The sequence below is a fragment of the Epithele typhae genome (assembly GCF_022376455.1).
Source record: "Epithele typhae strain CBS 203.58 chromosome Unknown BXZ73scaffold_123, whole genome shotgun sequence".
Taxonomy (NCBI): domain Eukaryota; kingdom Fungi; phylum Basidiomycota; class Agaricomycetes; order Polyporales; family Epitheliaceae; genus Epithele; species Epithele typhae.
The window spans coordinates 49306-66894 of NW_025954314.1; the positions used below are offsets into that span (position 1 = coordinate 49306).

Here is a 17589-nt window from a genome sequence, read left to right on the forward strand (position 1 = left end):
GACCCCCTCGACCGCCGCCGCCGCCTCGTCCTCGCCCTCGCTCCCGTCCGCATCCGCATACTCCTGCGGGTCGTGGCGGCTGGTTGAAAAGGTGCGACCCTCCTCTTATCGCCCTACTGAATGCCGTCAGTCACCTTGTCCCAGACCAATCCCACAAGTACATACCTGGAATACCGGCAGGGCTACCGTGCGCGGAAAAAGGCTCGATCTCCGAGACGGGGTGATGGTCAGATGGGCGTGGCCTTGTAACTTGAAAACGGCAACGGCGACGAGCTCGAGAAAGCATTATTCAGGTTAGGTCTTATCGTTTGCTGAGAGCGGAGAGGAGTGGCGAGCACGCGCCGGAGATGAACCTACAATGCTTCCAGCCTCTTCGTCGCGAGCAGAGCAACGCCTGCGTTCACTGGTGCGCACGCGCCGTAGACGATGGAGTGCTTCAGACGCCATTGCCTCGAAATAGTTTTGAAGAGGGTGCATCTGGCTCTGGGCGAACGTGGTGGAAATGTATATTTCGATACAGCGCGATACGTGTATTAATTCAGTGAACCTCGCCGTGTTCCGCTGTGCACGGCCGGCGGAGACGTCGCCGGTGAGCAGGTGTCCCTGAGAGAACGACGTCCATAGTCAGCTGAGGATCGAGGTGTGCCTCTTTTACGACTGTACCTGGTGGTTGAAGACAAAGTCCGCGATGTGGAGGTGAGCCTGGGTCGGCCACCGTTTGGCAGGTACGTACGAGGCGTACGTACATCTGAGGTCCGACTCGGCGCAGTCAACGGCGATTTGGGGGGCGAGTCGTGCATGGTGTCCGATGGCAGTCGAAGGAAGCCATGGAGGACTCGTCGTGGTCGAGGCAGAGCTGATGGCCGTCGGGTGATGGCACCGGGTCAGGGCCCTCCGGCCTGTTCAAGCGCCCGTTGCCACGGGTCGGTCGAGGCCTTTTTGGTGCTTCTTGCCCTCCTCTCACTCCCGTCCGCAGCTTCTGAACGCAAGTTGCACACCGGTGCGTTCCGTGTCGCAGATTACTTTATTCGTGGTCCAATTCACCAATGCGCATGAGCAGTCCTTGTACTTGCCCCAGCAGCCCACAGCGAACTTACCCTGCTCAACGGCATGCGACACATGAATGTTCCTCTGTCCTGTATGCCACGTCGGCTGAGATAGAAGCACGTTTCGCCGGCTGTCCGTCCGCGCGAATCCGCCGTGCGCAGACGGAGACGCGGGCAGCTCTATGCTGTCTTCATCATGTCCGACTGGGGTCAGTCGTCTTCACACGCCCAGTTCCCTTCGCGTCTAGCTCTCTCATATATTCGTCGTCCCCAGTGACAAAAACGCTCATCTATCTTCGTCCTCTCACCACGCAGGAGCCCGCCCCCCTCCCACTCACACTGACGACCTCCTCTCCTTCCTGTCGCGTTCATCATGCCCGAGCAAGGCCGCCGTACCAATCCCATCCAAGAGCTGGCGGAGAAGGAGATTTCCAACTTCGGGAACACCACGCACGCTATCAAGGAGTGCTTCAGCACTGTCACGAACGAGCTCTCAGGGCTCGACGCCTTCGGCTTCAAGGTGGATGGGCAGCCGGCGATGCTGAGTGAGCACTGGAAGGTGCTCTCCGACGTCCGTATATTTGTGTTGTATCTTTGTGCAGATGTGCTCACCAGGTTCCGCATTTTTATAGAGGTTCGAGGAGAGCCTGCGGCAAGGCCGGTACCTCACGGCCGAGGCGACGTTCGTTCTGCACAGTGCGTACTATGGTATCGCTAGGGCGGTCATCCCTGATTATGTCCATTATAGCGCACTCCAAGGCTATCTTGGACGAGGTCCATAAGGGCGAAAACGTGGAGGAGGTCAAAGCGGAGCTTCTCGAGCTAGAAAATGTACGATCTATGCTTCTCACCATCCTCGCATACTGATTGGATTATTTTAGCAAATGAAAACCAAGCAGGAAGAATCTAAAGACAGGAGACGCAGCTTCGAACACCTTTCGACGGATCTGCGCGAATTCGGCCATAGATTAGAGTCAGCGATGAGAATCACTGATTTTGATGCGCCGCAAGGGGTGACGAACCAAGTGGTGAAGCTTTGCAACATACTTTCAGAGTACGTCGGATTTTGTCTTTGTTATTGCGGCGTTCAAACTGACATCTATTTCCCCGCTTCGCACTCTTCAGTATAATCAAAGACCAGGTGTGCAGCGTTACCATGCGCGTATTTTCGAGGATCGTACGTATTTGACTCCCGCAGGTCCAATCGCTTGCGCGAAAGACCGAAACGGTGGCGGTTATTTGGGCACTGGTATGTCCACTCTCCATAATCTCTTGATGTGACTGCTAAGGGAGACGTGCGCTCGCCAGCTACGGTCCGACATGGTCGAGTTGAAGACACACCTTGCAATGGCCGTTCACCATCAAGGGAAGGCTGACGAGGTACAGGCCCTCCGAGATTTCGAATGTACTGTGTTGACCTCCCCACACCCGTGCAGGAATTCATCGAAGAAATGCAGTACACACGTGAAACATACCTCCACCTCGCCCACATGTTGGATCTGTCCGCGAAGGGACACTGATCCCTATGCATTTCACTGATCGACAAGTTTGACTCGTATGACTGTACAATGTACTGTGGTGATAAATTCGCTTGTTACATCGACGCGCCCCTAACGATGGTTGATCCCGATGCTGCCGACTTCGGATCGTGCTTGAATTCGTGAGGGTAATGAGTCGACCAAGGTGAGGGCGGAAGTCGATCTGGCGTAAGCGTGAATTTCGGGGAGACGAATGAGCGCAGGAGAGAGTCAAGATACGATGCCACGGGACGGCGAAGATGGGCGGACCGGAGGTCGACGGGCGCGGGCGCGAGCAACGTGCATGACGTCATCGTTCAGACCGGGAAACTCGAACATCGGCGCCTAAGTTGTGTCCCGTCCCTTCCGCATGCATCGACATCTCTCATCCCCTCGCAGAGTCAGAGACGTTCGCTAACGCGGCACTGGGACACAAATCCTTGTCAGAAGTCACCATTCGCCGCCCTGGGACGGGTACTCACACCAATCATGGAGAAAAGTGCGGACCCAACTCCAATCCGAGCCCCTGTCTTCGCTCACCGTACGGCTGCGATGTGGCTGCCGCTCGTGTCCGCTCGTGCCGAAGACCCGCAACGCCAACGACGTCTCGGCTTGTAGCCTGACATAGGAGTTCGTTGGCAAAACGTTTATAACAACCGCCGACTCGACCCGCCGAAATCATCATCCAACAACGGTCAGCCCATCCGGCACACCTACCTTTCCCGTTCTCACCTTCATTGCACACATCTTATCTTCGCCCGCACAGACCTTCTACCTGCCTGTCTACAATTCTTCCCGCCAGCCTTCGCACCATCATCCGTCGTATAGTCCAGACATGCCCTCCAACACGGCAGACTGCATCCCTGGTCTGACGGTGGGCAAGATCATCTGCGATGGCTACCAGTTCCTCCGGCTCATCGGTTCCAGCGCTGGTGGAGTCGTATACAAAGCCATCCACCTCGAAACAGCCCTCTCTTCCCAGCCGATCTTCCGCGCCGTCAAGGTGATCCAGAAGGTGGGTCTCGGCAAGCGCGAGCTGGTCGCCGTCAAACAGGAGACCAGTTCCACCTCATCTGCGCTGACCGGCCGGGCGTTGTCACCATCTATGACGTATACGACAATATGGGCTACCTGGTCCTCGTCCTCGACTCTGCGACGGCGGCGACCTTTTCAGGCACATCCGCGATCTCCAGGCATACGAGGACAACGAGGCTCTCGTTCGGACCGCGTTCCTCTCCCTGCTCGACGCCGTCAGCGACATACATTCCTGTCAAGCGGGAGAACATTCTCGTCAACTACGACGGCTCGCGCCTCTTTCTCTCCGACTTTGGTCTTGCCACCGATGCCGTGAAGATATTCATATACGGCTGGGGCACCGGGATCTACATGAGCCCTGGTACGTGTTCTTCATATCGAGTCCGTGCAGTGCGCTAACGCGTACATTTCTGTCTTCGCAGAGGCTTCGGGCAGGTTCAACGGGCCGGCTCCATATTGCCCCCGGACGAACGACATCTGGGCGTTCGGCATATCCTCATCAACATGCTCACCGGTCAGAACCCGTGGACGCGTGCGCGAAATGACGACCCGGCCGACTTCAAGACGTCGACAACCCAGTGTCCTTCGTGGAGTCCCTCCCGATCTATCGCGACCTTGCCGGCGTTCTCCTCCGCACGCTCGCCATCGATCCGAGCTGCCACACCTCGCTCGCGAACCTCCGCCGCGCGATCGCCGACGCGCACTGGACGCTCTTGAAACGCCGTGCTGCTCCCGAGAGCCCGTCCTGGGAGCAGGAGTTGGTGACGGTCCTCAACCAACGAGCGCATCGTCCAACGTCATCACCATCCGTCTGCCTGGACCGCGTCTCTGACGTCGACCTCCCCGCGCCCGCCGTCTCACATCTCCACGCGCGCTCGCGCTCGCGCCGCGCCCTCCGCGACGACCAGAGCCGCCGTGCCCGGGACCCCGCTCGCTGCGTAGCCTTCGACCTCGCCAATCTTGCCACGCCCAAGCTGCGCCAAAACGGCTGAGCCCCCTCCGCCGCCCCGGTCGCGCTCTGCCCGCCCATCACGCACGCCGCCGCCGCCTCGTCCTCGTCCTCGCTCTCATCCGCTTCCGCATACTCCTGCGAGTCCTTCACCTACGGCTCGAGCTCCGCCGCGTCCACGTCCACCGCCGCGACCTCGTGCGCGAGCGTGTCGTGCTGCCCCGACGACGCGGTAATCCCGCCCAAGAAGTCCATGGCGGTGGCCGCGGATGATGACGACGCTGAGTGGAAGCTGTACAAGTCCACGCGGGGCCGCGCGCCGACGCCCGCGCCCCTCGAGCTCGACGCTGAGCTCCGTCACAGCATTCTGAAGGCGGCGGCGGTCAAGCCTCGGGTTCAGGTGAAGGAGCAGCGGCAGTCGCGCTTCAAGGTGCGGGTACCGCAGATACTGCGCCGGTTCGTGCTGGTACCTGTACCTCACGCGGTAGAGCTTGCGAGGCTGGGTTGATGTGGTGCCAGTTCATATAGATAGGCGCAGTGACACAGGTTGTCGTCGTTCCGGGGACTATTTATTGCTTTTGATTATCGTGGAATACACGCACGTTATGAAAAGGGTCAGCAATTGCACTGAACGGTGAGTTTGGCTCACTTCAGGACACTTTGAAATGGTTCATCTCTTATATACGCAGTACGAAGTGGCTAGTTTGTTTCACGTGTGTAACCGTGCCAGTGCGCGGCCAACGCCCGAGGCTGAAAAAATCCGCGAAGTTTGAAAGCCCGTGAATACTCTCGCGGGGTTGCTACCCTAGGCCGTCGGCCCGTGCACAATGGGCATGGTCCTTGTGCACCTACGCCCAAGAGGCTAAACATTACGTAGCAGAGGTCCACGTGTTTTTGAGCACATAAAACGGGTACATGATACCCTGCTTTCCACTCGTGTCAGGGAGAGGCTCATGTTTCGCCTGGGGCGAGTACGCGCCGGAAGCGGACCTCCCAATCATATCCGCTCAGCGAAAGCGTCGCAGACGTAACACCTGCGTTCACAACTAAGCGACATGTGGTGACGATACTGGACACGCGGCGATCATGTGAACGCAGTGAATGATACAGTGGATATCACCAACGGTGTACATGTTTCGAGGAAGAAGTTGTAAACGATGGTGAGAGAAGCATGTACGGGGTGAGCCTTGATGGGGGATACAACGAGTGTGTGATGGATACAAAGTATCGTTAGTGAGAAGGTGAGAATAACCGAGTGAAGGGACAGTGCGGAATTGTAGGACGTAGCAATGTGATAGACTGTGGTGTTGAGAAGTAGAGATTGAGCGCACATGAGTGCGAAGCGGCCTACTACCGAAGGCTCAGTAAGTGTGCATGGGGAGATATAACGATACGAGACGTACTTCAAGATGGGGGAAAGTACCGGATTAGTTGGGGGTCTGCGCGTGGCTGTGATGAAGGTCTAGAACGTCCAAGAGCATCTGGATGAAGAAACGACTATGGACAGGGACGTAGGCACCCTCGGTCGTCTCTGACAAAACCTCCTTCTGGCCATCTTCGCGGATTACCACCATTTCTAAACCCCCTTCATCGTCGTACTCGCGACGCAGAAATATGGCCTGGAGACCTTCACCGTTATCGGAAATCCTGACCCCAACGAAAACAATGTTGATGTCGTCGGGGAACTCATCACCGTAGTCCAAGAGCTGAGGAATGGGGTTTCCGGTGCGCTTGTTCTCGACAAGCAGAAGAACTCGGATCCGACGGCCCCTACCATCAACCGCAGACACCAAGACATCCGGAACAAAGCAGGAAAGATGACCTGACGCGTACCTCTGCTTCGGACGGGCTGAAATGGTGTCTGCGGGAGCGGAATCCTCCGGCGGAACGACCTCCGCGCTTTCCGGATCGACAACCCGCTCTTCCAGCGACGGAGGATCTTCAATGGTCCCACCTCGTACGCCGCGCTTTGAGCGCTTTCCCGCGCGCCCATGCGGTTTGACAGCCTCCAGCCTGGCGATCGTAGCCTGGACCTGAACCCAGCACAGCTCTTCCGGAGTGAGGACGTACGAGTATAGGACCTGGGTGATGCTGTCGATCTTGCACTCGGGAGAGGCTTCGGTGATATGATCAACGAGGTACCAGATGAACGGCGGGACACGGTTCATCACTTCGTCGACACGGTCCTGAAGTGCGATGGAATGTCAGAGATACCACGATGTAAGACCTGGAGCGAGTATGTACCATGAGGCCCTCAGAGTCTGGGCGCGGCGGTGGGTCCGCGAGGAGGTACGAGACCAGGGTTTGAGTGTCGGTGAGCTTCGCGAGGCAGTCGTTGATCTCGTCGGCGAGACCGGCTCGGAGCTCCTTACTGTGATATAATAGTTTTCAGCATTGACACGACAGTCGCCGTAAAGCGACTCACCTGTTGTTCTGGATATGTGATAGAATCAGCTTTGGTTATTCAAGATGAGATGCAGAACACGCACGAAGACGTCGCAGGACTCTGCGAGAAGGCGCACCAGATCTTGCTTGACGTTTCCGTCTACGACGACAGTGGGTTCCTGTGCTGTCTCGTTAGGCTCTTGCGCAGCGGACGCCTGAAATGCAGTCAGAACAGCGCACAAATGGAACATCTGAAAACATTACTGGGGTAGGACGATGCTCTTCTTGTGTCGCCGGGCGGCCAGCGTCTGAAGCGGTACCATCGTCAGTAGGAACAGACAATGTTACACCGGACGGCGTGGCATCGGCGGGGACGGTTGCTGAGAGGAATTTCTTGGTTGAAGCCGTGCCATCTGAGCCGCTGCCGTGGCCTCCGTTGTGTACCCCTTCTTCCGCAAGAACAACGGAGGATGGGGCGAGTAAAGGAAGCTCCGAAACATTGTGGGCTGCCTTCAAGAGCCAGGCCCAAAGGTGAGAGCATGGCAGGATAAGTCAACGAAGCATGCTCACCAGGGAAGCTTTCATCATATCCAGACGATTCTTCACCGTCAGAAGAGAGTCGATAGTACCGCTCCTCTTCCGGGTCGCTGGCCTATAAATGCTCATCAACGTTGAGCGCACATAATACAAGCCATATAATAAACTTGCTACTCACTTTGAACAGACGAGCCAGAACCGGAAAGGGATGGTGTTCAGTCATGAGCAAGGTCGAAAAAGTATAAAACGTACCATAGAACCAATAACTCCAATAATTACAGAAATGATATCGTCACTGAGGGCACCGAGAGTGGACGGGGCAGCCAGTGGAGCCGGGAGGGTGGTTGGGTCGGAGACGGGAGGTGATGCCGGTGCCCTAGGAGCGGGAAGGGAGGGTGGTTCAGAAAAGGAAGGCAGTAATAATGCAGAATTACGCACGAGTTGAAAGGTCCAGCCTTCTTATTCTTCGCGCCGGGCGGCGTAGTCTGCTTCTTGCCCATGGGGTCGGTCTGCAGGGGGAGATGGTAAAGGAGGGCGGGTATGAGAGAGCGGCGTTGGAGTAACGGCGGGAGGTGTTATATACCTATTGGGACAATGCAAGTGCGAGGTCCCCATTGTTCGATTGTTGAGGAAGGTGGTTGGAACTTGGGGGTGAACCTGTCGTGCGCGAGGTTGTGGTCTTGGTGGAAGGCGGACCGGGCCGGTTCTCCAATCTCCGCCGTAAAGAAACACCTGCACGTGACGCGGCGAAATCGAACATCGGCGCTAAGCCACTGTTCTGCTCTTGCTTTCGTCATCCACCGCCACTCACATCTCCCTCCGCCTTGCCATCTCCGCCGTCTCGTCTTCTTGTTGCCACACAACATGTCCGTTCACGTCGGTGGATTCTGGTTCCCGTCTGAAACGATCCACCATCTGCTCACGACAGCATACTCCGTACCCAACGTCACTCCCCACGATGCCCTCGACACAGCTATCATCTACTTTGTCGACTACAAGTTCCTCCACTGCCCCAACCTCATCGAGCACCATATCAACGACAATTCTGGAACTCTCGCCAAGGGACACCTACTGGTGTGTCGCTTGGCGTTCGTCGACGACGGGCTCAAGGCTCCGGATCTCTCTCTCGATCAGAGTACGAGGGCCTGCGCCGACCACTGGTTCCCACCATCCGTACGCGAGCTGGAGATCTTCAAGGACGTTCGGTACATCCAGTGCGAGTATACTGGATATCGCAGTGTGTATCGCGATCGTTCTCTGGCATCATGCGCTGACACGTCGATGCAGCTGTCCCAGTCATCCGGTCGAAAGAAAAGGAATACGACATGACGCCCCAGCAAAAGCGCCGTCCAAACATGCCGAAATGGCTCCGTAGGCGTCACGAGTTTGGTCGCACTTTCATCTACCTGGTAAGCCATTGAAATCTGATGTGTCGCTTGTCTACTGAGTATAACAGCCCCCCGGCGTCCCCGCCTCGTATATCTACGCCGACGATGGCAACAACAGTGACAATACGTCCGAGTCGGATTCATCTGAGTCATTTGTAAGTATCTACCCTCCATATCCTTGGTGATACGACTGAGATCGTCTGCATCGCAGGAAGGAGTCCCTTCGCTTTGGGCAAATGTCCACCATCCGCGCCGTTGTGTCACCCGTGCATCGGACTAGCCAGATCCTGCGAGCTATTTGTCTGTCCCTCTTCATGTATCCTTATTAATAGTTATTCACCTCCTCTCCGCTTCTGGATGGCCGGGATCACACACACACACACACACTCTCTCTCTCAGATATGGGGCCGCGATCCACTACTTTCTGAACAATGATCGTTCCACTCTCCCTCGAACTCCCACACCCTCATGTCTCATCGCGCCCCCTCTGTCGCTTCCTATCCTCCCGCCCATGGTCGCGCGCTCCCACAGCGATTCCCTCGTCCCACCGTTTCCGGCAGAGCCCGCGATAGCGGCATTTGGCGTGCTCGATTCCGGAATGTTCGCCAACGACGCGTGCAAGACACGCTCGTGCCCCGCCCCGCCGTCATCGAAGGCGAGCAAGATCAGGATATCTCGTATCACATCCTCGTATTCCGGCAGCTTTGTCCCCACACACGGCGCGGGACGGCGCGGAAAGGCGCTGCGTCCGACTCAGGATACAGCGCGTCCGCAGACGCACCCTTCGAAGTCGCAGCTCGAGGTCCAGCCCCCACGCCTGCCATTATCCTCGTTAACCGCAACCTCCGAAACCCCCTCACCCACGCCCTCGATGCCGAGCTCCGCGTCCCCAACCACGGCTCCATCGCCCACCGCGAGCTCGGCTTTGGAGTCCCCCGTCTTCACCTTTCACGCCCCTCGACCCGCCTCAGTCTTCCGCCATGGTTTTTCTATCGATACCGTCCCCTCCCCCTCGCCGCGCTCCTTACCGCGCTGCACGCGCACCTGCAAGTAGTAGCCGTATATACTGGCAAGTGCACGTCTTCGTGCGCTCTACGAGGTAGCGGTACGCAGGGAAGCGCCGTCATTGCCGTGTGCGCCGATCGCGAGTACGTCTCGGTGGAGTGGAGCATTAGCGACCTGGGTACTCGCGCACCTTGCACTAGCCCGCGCAGATGCACGCGCCGCAGACCCGACAGGTGTACGTGGGGTCCGATCGGCTCATCTCGTCCGTGCTTTCGTCCCTTGGGCAAGAGTAGGTGGCAGAGGAAAGCGATAGCAAGCTGGGCTGCTACTTCAATCTCCGTCGAAAATAAAATGGCCACACGTGACACGACAAATCGAACATTGGCGCTAAGCGGCTGTTCGCCACTCAGAATCAGATCTCCAGGCCTGCGCCCGCGTCTCCGCCGCCTCGTCTTCTCGTTGCCACACAACATGTCCGTTCACGTCGGTGGATTCTGGTTTCCATCTGAAACGATCCAGCATCTACTCACGACAGCATACGCTGTACCCAACGTCACTCCCCACGACGCTCTCGATACCGCTATCATCTACTTCATCAACTATAAGTATCTTAACTGCCCCAACCTCATTGAGCATTACATCCGGGACGAATCCGGAAAAGTCGTCAAGGGATACGTGCTTGCATGTCGCTTGGCGTTGTACCTCTTTCTCGATCAGAGTACGAGAGCCTGCGCCGACCACTGGTTCCCGCCAGAACTGGATGTCTTCAAGGATGTTAGGGACAGAATAAACGCGGGGAAATCTCGGTCGCGGCAACGTGCATGACGTCATCGGTCGAAATAGGAGAGGCACGTGTCTGCAGCGAACTCGGACATCAGCGCCTGATCAACGCTATCGTCCCGTACGTCCTATGCGTCGACATCCCCGGCCCCCTCGTCGATCTTGTCATGCTTGCTTATGTGGGACTGCGACAGAAACTCAGTTCGATCTATGGACCAGTATGGCAGATGTTCGCTGACGTGGCACTCGGGCAGCCGTTTCTATCAACACCATCCGACACCCTGAGACGGATACGAGATCCAGACCGGTGCGCTGCGCCATTCTCGTCCCGCTCATCTCCTCGCTCATCGCCCAAGTGCTCGCGCTTTTCGCACCACAGATATGGACGCGCATGGTCACCCTCAACCTCGACAAGGTTGTGACGTCCCCCCCGAGTCCCGACATTGCCTGGGCTTCACTGCGTTGCAACGCATTCTGGAGACGGAGTTCGAGTGCCCTGTGGCCTTCGGTGAAGATCTCCTATGCTGGCACGGACGGCACCGTCGTCTTCGGCTACGACAGCTCCATGGGGCCCGCATTCCATACCCTGGTCAGCGGACTCGGGCACGAACTCATCGACATCCCCTGGACGGGTGACCGCAAGGCGCCGCACGCGTGGATAGGGAACCGGACCCTGCCACATGTCGAGCTCATGTGCCGGGTCCGTGTCGCATACGCTTCGCCGGCTGACGCCGCGAAGTTGCTCGCGGTTGCGCGCGCGCACAAGACATGCGCCCCTTCCGTTCTCACCTTCATTGCACGCATCTTCTCTTCGCCCACATAGACCTTCTACCTGCTTGTCTACAATTCTTCCCGCCAGCCTTCGCACCATCCTCCGTTGTATACTCCAGACATGCCCTCCAACACGGCAGACTGCATCCCTGGTCTGACGGTGGGCAAGATCATCTGCGATGACTACCAGCTCCTCCAGCTCATCGGTTCCAGCGCTGGTGGAGTCGTCTACAAAGCCATCCACCTCCCAACCGCCCTCGCCTCCCAGCCGATCTTCCACGCCGTCAAGGTGATCCAGAAGGTGGGTCTCGGCAAGCGCGAGCTGGTCGCCGTCAAACAGGAGACCAGTTCCACCTCATCTGCGCTGACCGGCCGGGCGTTGTCACCATCTATGACGTATACGACAATATGGGCTACCTTCTCCTCGTCCTCGATCTCTGCGACGGCAGCGACCTTTTCAGGCGCATCCGCGATTTCCAGGCATACGAGGACAACGAGGCTCTCGTTCGGACCACGTTCCTCTCCCTGCTCGACGCCGTCAGCGACATACATTCCTGCGGCATCGTGCACCGTGACCTCAAGCGGAAGAACATCCTCGTCAACTACGACGGTTCGCGCCTCTTTCTGTCCGACTTTGGTCTTGCCACCGATGCCGTGAAGATATTCATATACGGCTGGGGCACCGGGATCTACATGAGCCCTGGTACGTGTTCTTCATATTGAGTCCGTGCAGTACGCTAACGCGTACATTTTCCTCTTCACAGAGGCTTCGGGCAGGTTCAACGGGCAGGCCTCATATTGCCCCCAGACGAACGACATCTGGCCGCTCGGCATCATCCTCATCAACATGCCCACTGGTCAGGTCCCATGGACGCGTGCGCGAAATGACGACCCGGACTTCAAGACGTCGACAACCCAGTGTCCTTTTTGGAGCCCCTTCCTATCTCTCGCGACCTCGCTGGCGTTCTCCGCCGCACGCTCGCCATCGATCCGAGCTGCCGCATCTCGCTCGCGAACCTCCGCCGCGGGATCGCCAACGCGCACTGGACGCTCTTGAAACGCCGTGCTGCTCCCGAGAGCCCGTCCCGGGAGAAAGAGCAGGAGTTGGTGACGGTCCTCAACCAACGAGCGCATCGTCCAACGTCATCGCCATCTGTCTGCCTGGACCGCGTCTCTGACGTCGACCTCCCCGCGCCCGCCTTTTCACATCTCCGCGCGCGCTCGCGCGTGCGCCGCGCCCTCCGCGACGACCAGAGCCGCCGTGCTCGGGTCCCCGCTCGCTGCGTAGCCTTCGACCTCGCCAATCTCGCCACGCCCAAGCTGCGCCAAAACGGCTGGGCCCCCTCCGCCGCCCCGGTCGCGCTCTGCCCGCCCGTCACGCACGCCGCCGCCGCCTCGTCCTCGCCCTCGCCCTCATCCGCTTCCGCATACTCCTGCGACTCTTTCGCCTACGGCTCGAGCTCCGCCGCGCCCGCGTCCACCGCCGCGACCTCGTGCGCGAGCGTGTCGTACTGCCCCGACGACGCGGTAATCCCGCCCAAGAAGTCCATGGCGGTGGCCGCGGATGATGACGACGCCGCGTGGGAGCCGTACAAGTCCACGCGGGGCCGCGCGCCGACGCCCGCGCCCCTCGAGCTCGTCGCTGAGCTCTGTTAGGGCATCCTGAAGGCGGCGGCGGTCAAGCCTCGGGTGCAGGTGAAGGAGCAGCGACAGTCGCACTTCAAGGTGCGGGTACCGCATATTCTGCGCCGGTTCGTGCTGAGGCCGGAGGCGGTCAACCTTGTGAAGTTTGGTTGATATGGTGCTAGTAGTTTTATATAGATACGGCACGGCGTGGACGGCAAGGTGACGCAGGTTGTCATCGTTCCGAAGACTATTTATTGGTTTTGATTCTCGTTTCCCTGGCTGCCGGAATACACACATATTTTGACAAGGGTTGGCAACTTATGTGCGATGTTCGAAGACAGTTTCATGTGTGTAAACATGATGCGGACAACGCCCGAGGGCGGCCGCTGCGCAGCTGACTTACAAATCTACGAACTTCGAAAGTCCGTGACTACTCTCTCGCTGTCGCACTGCCTCCCATACCGTCAAATCGCAACATACTACTTCGCAGCACGCGGGACTAGCATAATAGCGCTCTGCCGTGGATGCGCTCACACTGCGGGCAGGTGCCCTATTTCCCACGACGCGATAGTCATGTTGTAGCGTTGGTATAGGTTTCCTTTGTCTTCAATGGACACATGACTATTGCACGACGCGACAGTTAGACTTTTGTCTGCCTTGCGCATCGCTGCCCCACCACCGGATAGTCTGCCTTGCACATGACTATACCCTGACTATACCATGACTGTCGCCCCACGTGACAGGTAGGCTGTCACGTCGCGCGCGAGGTAGACTGCCACTTTACTATACTTAGACTATCGTCCCGCGCGCGAGGTTGTCTGCCGCTTCGTCATACCCCTACTATTGCCCCGCACGCGAGGTAGACTTCCGCTTCGCTATATGTCGACTATCCCTGCACGCGGAGCGGCCATCCTCAGGCCCACTGGCGCTTACGATCGACTGCAGGCCACCGTCTGCGCGCGGTTGAATTTCATTCACTCCTCCCCTTAACACGCTTCCTCGTCCTCCTTCTCCCGCACATGGTCGCACTATCACAGCGATTCCCCCATCCTGCCGCTCCCGGCGGAGCCCGCGATAGCAGTGTTTGGTGTTCACCAACGACGCGCGCAATGCGCACTCGCGTACCGCTCCGCAGTCATCGAAGGTGAGCACGTCCAGGACGTCCCGTGCCACATGCTCGTCATCAGACGGCTTTGACCCCACACCTGGCGCGGGACAGCGGCGAAGGCGGAGCGTCCCACTCAGGAAACTGTGTTGCATGCAGTGAATTACGACCTCCCTTGAGGATAGCCGTTCCGCGTGCAGGGATAGTCGACATATAGCGAAGCGGAAGTCTACCTCGCGTGCGGGGCAATAGTAGGGGTATGACGAAGCGGCAGACAACCTCGCGCGCGGGACGATAGTCTAAGTATAGTAAAGTGGCAGTCTACCTCGCGCGCGACGTGACAGCCTACCTGTCACGTGGGGCGACAGTCATGGTATAGTCAGGGTATAGTCATGTGCAAGGCAGACTATCCGGTGGTGGGGCAGCGATGCGCAAGGCAGACAAAAGTCTAACTGTCGCGTCGTGCAATAGTCATGTGTCCATTGAAGACAAAGGAAACCTATACCAACGCTACAACATGACTATCGCGTCGTGGGAAATAGGGCACCTGCCCTCAGTGTCAGGGTATTCACAGTGGCTGCCCTAGTACTATCCGCGCCTACTCGTACATAGTGGGAATAGTAGCACTCAACACCCGAGACGCTGAGCACTGCGTAACAGAGCTCCCCGTGTTCTTGGGCACGTAATGTACACGAGTACATGATGCTCTGTCTGTCCACTCGTGCCGCGGAGAGGCTCGTGTTCCGCCCGAAGCGCCGACCTGCCCCACAGTCATATCTAAGTGAGACTCGACGCTGACACTGGAAAAGTGGCTATCATGTGAACGCAGTAGTTGATACAGTGGATATTAGTGTACATGCTTCGCGAGAGAAGTCGTAAACGAGTGTGAGAGAAGCATGGCTGGAGAAACGTGAGACAAGCGTGAATGGGAGATACAACGAGTGTGTGATGGATACAAAGTATCGTTAGTGAGAACGTGAGAATAACAGAGATGTAAAGGGAGTGTGTGAGATTGTGGGACGTAGCAATGTGATAGTAGATCGTGGTTTTGAAACGTGGAGATTGAGCGCTGAGTGCAGACCGGCCTGCAATCCGAAGCTCAGTAAGTAGGCGTGGAGATATGGAACGGTGCGAGACGCACTTTAAAAGCGATGGAAGTATTGGTTCAGTTGTGGGTCTGCATATGACCGCGGTGACGATCGAGAACGTTCAAGAGCGTCTGAACGAAGAAACGGCTGTGGACACGGACGTAGGCATCCTTGACCATCTCAGGAAAATCCCCCGTCTTGCCATCTTCGCGGATTACAACCATTTCCAAATCTCCATGGTTGTTGCGCTCGCAACGCAGAAATATGGCCTGGAGGCCTTCACCTTCGTCCCTGATCTTGACGCCAATGAATACAGTGTCGGGCTCGCCGGGCAACTCTTTGGCGTAGTCCATGATCTGGGGGAGGGGGTTGTCGATACGCTTGTTCTCAACAATCAGAAGAACACTGATTCGGCGGCCTCTGCCATCAACCGCGGACACCAAGACATCTGGAACAAAGCAAGAAACGTGACCAGACGCATACTTATGCTTCGGACGGGCTGAAATGGTGTCTTCGGAAGTGGAGGCCGCTGGCGGAACGACCTCCGCGCCTTCCGGATCGACAACCCGCTCTTCCAGCGACGGAGGATCTTCAGTGGTGCCACCTGTTACGCCCCGTTTCGAGCGCTTTCCACGCCCACACCGTTTGACCACCTCGAGCCTGGAGATCGTAGCCTGAACCTGAACCCAGCACAGGTCCTCCGGAGTGAGAACGTACGAGTATAGGATCTGGGTAATGCCGTCGATCTTGCACTCGGGAGAGGCTGCGGTGATGTGGTCGACGAGATACCAGACGAACGGCGGCACACGATTCATCACTTCGTCAACGCGGTCCTAAAAGCGCGGTGAAATGTAAGCGACGTCACAACGTACAACCTGGGGCGAATATTTACCATGGGGTCCAGAGAGTCTGAGTGCGGCGGTGGATCAGCGAGGAGATACGAAACCAGGGTTTGAGTGTCGGTGAGCTTCGCGAGGCAGTCGTTGATCTCATCAGCCAGACCGGCTCGGATCCCCTTACTGTGACATAAGAGTGTTCAGCATTGACACGGCAGTAGCTCTAGAGCGACTCACCTGTTGTTCTAGATATGTGACCGAATTAGCTTTGAGTATTCAAGACGAGATGTAGAACACGCACGAAGACGTCGCAGGACTCTGCGAGAAGGCGCATCAGATCTTGCTTGACGTTTCCGTCTACGACGACAGCGGGTTCCTGTGCTGTCTCGTTAGGCTCTTGCGCAGCGGAGGCCTGAAGTGCAATCAGAACAGGGCACGGATGGAATATCTAAAACATTACCGGGGTAGGATGATGTTCTTCCTGTGACGCGGAGAGGTCGGGGTCTAAGGAATGTTCGGAAGAATGCGTCGCGGTCCCATCGGCAGCAGGAATAATCGATCGGGCATCGGATGACGTGGTATCGGCGGGGACGGTCGCCGGCAGGATTTCCGTGGTTGACGCCCCCCCGTCCGAAGCGCTTCCGCAGTCTCCGTTGTGCACCCCTTCGTCCGTATGAACCACGGAAGATGTAGAGACAGGTGGAAGCTCTGCAGTGTTGTAGAACGCCTTCGACCGCCAGGAAAGGTGAGAGCGTGGAAGGATAAGCCAACACAGCGTACTCACAAGTGAAGCTTTCATTATACCCAGACGATACTTCATGGCCAAGAGAGAATCGATCGTTCCGCTCTTCTTCCGGGTCGCTGGCCTATAAGGATTCATCGGCGTCGAGCGCACATAATACAATTCATATGAGCTACTCACTTTGAACGGATGGGCCAGGTACGGACATCGATGATGTTCAGTCATGCACATGAATGATAAAGTATAATAAATACCATAGAGTCTATGATTTCCATAATGACAGAAATCAAATCGTCGTTGAGAGCACCGAGAGTGGACAGGACAGCCGGCGGAGTCGGGAGGGTGGTCAGGGAGACGGGAGGTGATGCGGGTGGCCTAGGGGCAGGAAGAGGGAGTGGGTGAGTCAAGAAGAGCAAGTAAAACCAGAGCCACACACAGATTGTAAGGTCCAGAATTCTTAGTCTTCTTCGCGCCGGGCGGCATAGTCTGCTTCTTGCCCATGGGGTCGGTCTGCAGGGGGAGATGGTAAAGGAGGGCAGGTATGAGAGAGCGGCGTTGGAGGGACGGCGGGTGCGATTATATACTCACTGGGACAATCCAAGTGCGAGGTCGCCATTGTTCGATTGTTGAGGAAGGTGGTTGGGGGTGAGCCTGCCGTGCGCGAGGTTGTGGTCTTGCCAGTGGAAGGCGGGCCGGGCCGGTGCTTCAATCTCCGCTGTAAAGAAACACCTGCACGTGATGCTCCGAAATCGAACATTGGCGCTAAGCGACTGTTCTGC

The 17589-nt window shown here is 57.3% G+C and overlaps 6 protein-coding genes across 6 annotated transcripts; 4 read left to right on the forward strand and 2 right to left on the reverse strand.

Moving 5' to 3' along the window:
• Positions 1 to 1419: 1419 nt before the first annotated feature.
• BXZ73DRAFT_82577 (uncharacterized protein) lies at positions 1420 to 2566 on the forward strand (the record flags this gene model as incomplete). The annotated part of the gene is made up of 8 exons (XM_048023737.1): positions 1420 to 1617; positions 1679 to 1742; positions 1795 to 1877; positions 1928 to 2100; positions 2172 to 2187; positions 2245 to 2295; positions 2355 to 2426; positions 2483 to 2566. The coding sequence occupies 8 exons, from the start codon at positions 1420 to 1422 to the stop codon at positions 2564 to 2566; spliced, it is 741 nt and encodes a 246-aa protein (XP_047871605.1).
• Positions 2567 to 3398: 832 nt separating this feature from the next.
• Positions 3399 to 5055, forward strand: BXZ73DRAFT_82578 (uncharacterized protein; the record flags this gene model as incomplete). The annotated part of the gene is made up of 5 exons (XM_048023738.1): positions 3399 to 3673; positions 3738 to 3813; positions 3839 to 3959; positions 4163 to 4536; positions 4693 to 5055. The coding sequence occupies 5 exons, from the start codon at positions 3399 to 3401 to the stop codon at positions 5053 to 5055; spliced, it is 1209 nt and encodes a 402-aa protein (XP_047871606.1).
• Positions 5056 to 5974: 919 nt separating this feature from the next.
• On the reverse strand, positions 5975 to 7969 carry BXZ73DRAFT_107760 (uncharacterized protein; the record flags this gene model as incomplete). The annotated part of the gene is made up of 9 exons (XM_048016997.1): positions 5975 to 6317; positions 6381 to 6733; positions 6792 to 6918; positions 6973 to 6980; positions 7037 to 7147; positions 7197 to 7438; positions 7503 to 7584; positions 7722 to 7845; positions 7908 to 7969. The coding sequence occupies 9 exons, from the start codon at positions 7967 to 7969 to the stop codon at positions 5975 to 5977; spliced, it is 1452 nt and encodes a 483-aa protein (XP_047871607.1).
• A 364-nt stretch (positions 7970 to 8333) lies between these two features.
• BXZ73DRAFT_107761 (uncharacterized protein) lies at positions 8334 to 10155 on the forward strand (the record flags this gene model as incomplete). Its single annotated transcript, XM_048016998.1, has 5 exons — positions 8334 to 8706; positions 8757 to 8878; positions 8926 to 9012; positions 9560 to 10015; positions 10063 to 10155. The coding sequence occupies 5 exons, from the start codon at positions 8334 to 8336 to the stop codon at positions 10153 to 10155; spliced, it is 1131 nt and encodes a 376-aa protein (XP_047871608.1).
• A 1609-nt stretch (positions 10156 to 11764) lies between these two features.
• Positions 11765 to 12305, forward strand: BXZ73DRAFT_18320 (putative Ran1 protein; the record flags this gene model as incomplete). The annotated part of the gene is made up of 2 exons (XM_048017562.1): positions 11765 to 12116; positions 12178 to 12305. Coding segments are annotated over 2 exons (480 nt in total), but the record flags the coding sequence as incomplete, so codon positions are not given.
• A 3004-nt stretch (positions 12306 to 15309) lies between these two features.
• On the reverse strand, positions 15310 to 17311 carry BXZ73DRAFT_82581 (uncharacterized protein; the record flags this gene model as incomplete). The annotated part of the gene is made up of 7 exons (XM_048023739.1): positions 15310 to 16065; positions 16125 to 16251; positions 16306 to 16313; positions 16370 to 16480; positions 16529 to 16795; positions 16853 to 16934; positions 17247 to 17311. The coding sequence occupies 7 exons, from the start codon at positions 17309 to 17311 to the stop codon at positions 15310 to 15312; spliced, it is 1416 nt and encodes a 471-aa protein (XP_047871610.1).
• Between the last annotated feature and the right edge of the window lie 278 nt (positions 17312 to 17589).